General features: G+C 41.8%; 1 protein-coding gene across 1 annotated transcript in view; it reads left to right on the top strand.

Annotated features, from left to right (window-relative positions):
* The window catches only part of LOC103370729 (AF4/FMR2 family member 2), a gene marked incomplete at both ends in the record, with an annotated part of 152,514 nt that overhangs the window by 118,317 nt on the left and 29,610 nt on the right, over nt 1–4,587 (top strand). The window contains 4 exons of the mRNA XM_008299866.1: nt 684–789; nt 1,373–1,523; nt 1,696–1,911; nt 3,930–4,134. Coding sequence (XP_008298088.1) covers nt 684–789; nt 1,373–1,523; nt 1,696–1,911; nt 3,930–4,134 — 678 coding nt within the window. The remainder of the gene's footprint in view (nt 1–683; nt 790–1,372; nt 1,524–1,695; nt 1,912–3,929; nt 4,135–4,587) is intronic.

Here is a 4,587-nt window from a genome sequence, read left to right on the forward strand (position 1 = left end):
TTTTCTTTTTTTTTCAACAAGTATTAGCTGCTAACGGCCGTAGAAATGCGACTTCGCAATCATTCAACAGTAAAAAGAAATACTGAGTTTATGGCCGTCTTCAGCTCTGACAACTTTCTCCAATTTTGTTTATATTTTGCAAAGAGACAGATGCGCTTTCATTGCCTTTTTTTTATTCCCTCTGATTCACTACCGTTCACTTCGCTGCGAGTCTGACCGAACATTAAACGCTCCCTTCCCACAGTCTCTCGGTGGCGTTCTGAAAGTCATAAAACTCCAACTGCAGAAAGCCGAATTATAACGTTATTTATCACATTATTTTAATGGCTCAACGCCGCCTGGTTTTATAGGCTTTTGCAGTCAAACACACTGAGGGGAAGTGGGAGAAAAATGCAGATAAAAGGAAAGGAAATCGTGACGGTGGAGCTGCTTCAGTCCAAACATGCGACGTGCACTGTGTTCACTGTTCCACAGAAACAGAATAAACAGTTGCTTTCATATTTCGCAGAAAAAACTTTTTAAATGATTTATGAGATTCTCCTCTAAAGCTTCATTTGAAACTTTCCCTCGAGTTTTTTCCGCGGTTTATGACCGAATAAAATTTTGCTAGGACAGTGATACTTTGGATTTGAGCATCCTAATAAAATGTAAATATTTATTAACTTGTTTTCGTCTTCTTCCAGCCGGAGCCTCCTTCCACTAACAAGTGGCAGCTGGACAGTTGGTTGAATAAGGTCCAGGCTCAAACCAAACCCCTGGTTCCTCCACAGCAAGAACATCATGGCACAGGTTGGTAAACATGGAGGCCTGAAGTCGTGTTTTCTAGGTAGCTACAGTCGTCCTCAAATGTATTCACACCCTTCCATTAAAGAAAAGGCAAAATTCACAACAGTCACTCAAATAAATAGAAACTGAAAAAAGTAATAATAAATAAAAATTTGCTAAATTATGATTTAGTGAAATAAGACATTGCTTTTGAATTGTGGTTGAAAGAATAATTTAAAAAAAAAAACTGTCCCAGGCTAATTCGAGCACCTTGCTGATTAGCAGTGAAATCAAAACACCTGAGAGTTACAGAAAACACCTGATTGGCTCAAAGGGTTGTTCAACTAAATATGAGTTTACGGGTCCCATCATGCTTGTTTTTTTTAACATTTCTGTTGAACCACAATTCAAAAGCAATGTCATGATTATCATTCAACTTTTATTTATTATTACTTTTGTCAATTTCAACTTATTTCACTGACAGCTGTTTGTTTCCTTCTTTAACGGGAGGTTATGAACACATCTGAGGACGACTGTACGTATATTGGGTAGACTACACAGACACATTTAGCTTGACTGGAAATAGTAATTGTGGTCCACTGCTCAGGCTCCATCAACCAAGGTCAGGAGACTTTCTCTCCGGGGACTGAAGCACCAGCAGTGGGTTCGGCTGCCAAGACCAAACCCTGTGGAAGCAGCAGCACGCCGGCTCCAGCTGCACCTACAGCGGAGCACAAGGATACGAGGGCGACCTTCTGGTAGGCGCTACAAGTGCAGAACACTGCCAAAGTCACTTTTTGAAGAACATCTGTTGAATAAATGAATGAGTGGACGAAACGCTGACAGATGGGTGAACAAATTGTTGGCTGCAGCTGACAAAAATGTGTCTCTAGCCATAAAAGGAAAAATCTATTTTTTCGCTCGCTGCAGCCCGGGCAGAGAGAAGGCCAAGGCCAAGCTCAGCCAGAAGGCCTCAGGGGAGGGTCAGAGGTCGAAGATGAGGCTGTCGCCGGGCCTGTTGTCGGGGCCAGAGGTCACGACCCCGAGGAGGAACACCACGGGGAAGAAGCAGCCCAGACGGACCGAGAGGTCAAACAGTGTGGAGGATAATCAGAACCAGACATGGAGCCGGACAAACCAGCACAGGTAGGAAAACAGCTGACGGGTTTGTTGTGTTTTGGTTAAAGGAGCTGCATCTCATATAAACCATGTGTGATTATCATTAATTAAAATGTAAAATACTTTGTAGCTGTTACTTTAGAGCAATGTGTTGTCTGTTGTTGGTCCACAGCTTCTCCATCACACTGAAACGACTGCCAGCGTTCATTGTTTTTAGGTAAATTAGGTGAAATGATATTGGCCAGGAATAAAGACAACTCACTGTAAATCTTTCGTGCTGACATAGCAGCTAAACTGTTGGATTGTTAGACCTCAAGACTACAGCTTTGATCATCCTCTCTTGTGGACATGCACACAGACACCACAGATGCGTCTATTATGCTACTGTTTACATTTTGATAAGGATGTTAGCTATGGAGGCAATTTTTAACTGGCCAGTTGACACAAAGTTAAGCCCGATCCTTTGTTTATGTCTGCCTTCACACAGCAGTTATAAATCTGCATAATGTTCTTCATAAACGCAGCATTATCAAACAATCATTAACTCATCTGTTTGACAAATATCTGATCTGTCCTGTGCTGATATTGCAGCTGAAAGCCACATGATTTGAGTCGCAGATACAGGAATTCTGTCCAAGCTGATTCTGGTTTAATTTAGGACATATGTGCTGACCACAGGTCATGAAGTGTCACAGAAGAGTTTGTCATGGTGCCCCTGTCCCAGCTGGACTCTCACAAAGCTCTATATGAAACAGTGAGAGGCTCCTGGTGGCACAAACAGGTCCTACAGCAAGTTATCAACACTTGAAGAGTGTGTTATCTCGGAAAATGACAAGGGGGGATAGATGGATAGTTTTTTTTATTCTCTCTATAGTGAAAATAGTGCCGTGGTCAAGTCCATCAGCACTGACAGAGGTGGGATCTTGAGACAGGTTCACAGATTTTAACAGGAATAATCATCTAGCATATCCTTATACAACGATACAGAATGACTTGTTCGGGGATGTTCTAGGTCATGGGGAGGGCCCAAACTAAGTAATGAGAAAACTGCCAAAGGTGTTGAATCTTTACATAAATTAAATGTATGATTCAGCCACACAACGTGCAGCTGAACTTTTTCTCTACTGTGTGAGCATATAGGACGTTTTTGTCACTTATATATTGAAATAAAAATAACAATAGTGATCTCTACCCTTGACAAGAACCAGAAAGTGTCCTAGCAGATACCTCATATCTCCATTTAAAACAGGATTAAACCAAAAGTTGCACTAAAAAGCTCTTGAATGTATGCAGTAAAACCCAATAATCTGCAGTAAAGATCTCTGTGATGCTTCTGTACATCTGACAATAATATCCATTTTAATCCACGTAGTTTTTATCTCAGCTATCTACACATTCATTGTATTCATGTCAGCCTGGTATTTTAAAGAGACCAAAACAAATGCAAAAACATCCTATTTATTGATTATAAATGTCTGTTATAAGTGACAGGATGTATGTTATTGATAAAACTATTAGAATCACTGTTAGGACCTTTACTCTGCAGCTCGGTTTGGTTTAAAGAGCAAACAGAGGCTGCAGAGCATCACGGAGCTCGTTGGCAGTCGGCCACCTGAAGGCTGTCACTCTCACATCTGTTGGTAAAAAATGGTCAGATTGAATAGAAGCCATGTCAAATTCAAATACAGCTCGATGTAAGGTCAGTTAGAAGAAGAAAAAAGGTTGATTCCCTTGTTTTATTTTTCTATTCTCCTCTCCCTCGATCGCTCCTTCCTCCTCCTTCTTTCCATTTTAAGCTCCCCACATCCAAATAAGTTCAGCTGAATGCATGCTGTTTTCAATTATTTCATGCCGTCTTATATTTTTTTTCATTCCAACACACATTCACCCCCTGGAGCTCGCCGAGGCAAACGTTATCTTCCACTGTTTGCAAACATACTACTGTGCATCGCTGGTTTGGGCTCCGGTGCCTTGCTCAAGGGTGAAGCAGGTTCCGATCATGATGCTTCCTCTTTTTTTTTTATTGTGTTTCCTCCCTCCTTTAGTCCTGCAGCCAGGGAGAAGGACCTGTTGCCTCCCCCCTCCCTGGAGCACCAGAACCCCCCAAGGCCGCGAAGCAAACCCCCCAGTGGGAAAACAGCCCCGAGAAAAGAACCTCGCAGTGCTACCAACGCAAACAACAACACAGTCGCTCCACCAGCAGCGCTGCAGCAACAACCGGTGCCAGTACCTGCTGTCAGTGTAAACCAGGTTGGTTTATGGGGGGGTCGGATACTCGCATATGTGTGTGTGTGTGTGTGTGTGTGTGTGTGTGTGGGTTTTGACAAATGGTGAGCATGACTCAAGCACCGTAGGAGAGTTTCCCTGCACTCAGAAACATCTGGAATACAGTTCAAGACCGAGTCCTGCACATATGTAATACATTGTCCATGTATCCTGTAATGATCACTTTATCTGAACGTCTGTGGATCGTTCTTCAAAGTCAGGCAGCATAAAAAAAAAATCTGTTATGATTAATGTGGTTCATCATTGACTGGGACAGAAAGAAAGAAACAAAGAAAAGTGCTTTCAATAAACAGGCTTAATGCAGCGAAAAGACTGAAGAACAATTAAACAAGTGAAATGAAAACAGAGCAGAAAATATTCCTCCTCTTTACTTATGAAAAGGAAAATTAGAGCTTCTACAATTAAACATATTTAATA

The sequence above is a fragment of the Stegastes partitus genome, unplaced genomic scaffold (assembly GCF_000690725.1).
Source record: "Stegastes partitus isolate 25-593 unplaced genomic scaffold, Stegastes_partitus-1.0.2 Scaffold1474, whole genome shotgun sequence".
Classification (NCBI taxonomy): Eukaryota; Metazoa; Chordata; class Actinopteri; family Pomacentridae; genus Stegastes; species Stegastes partitus.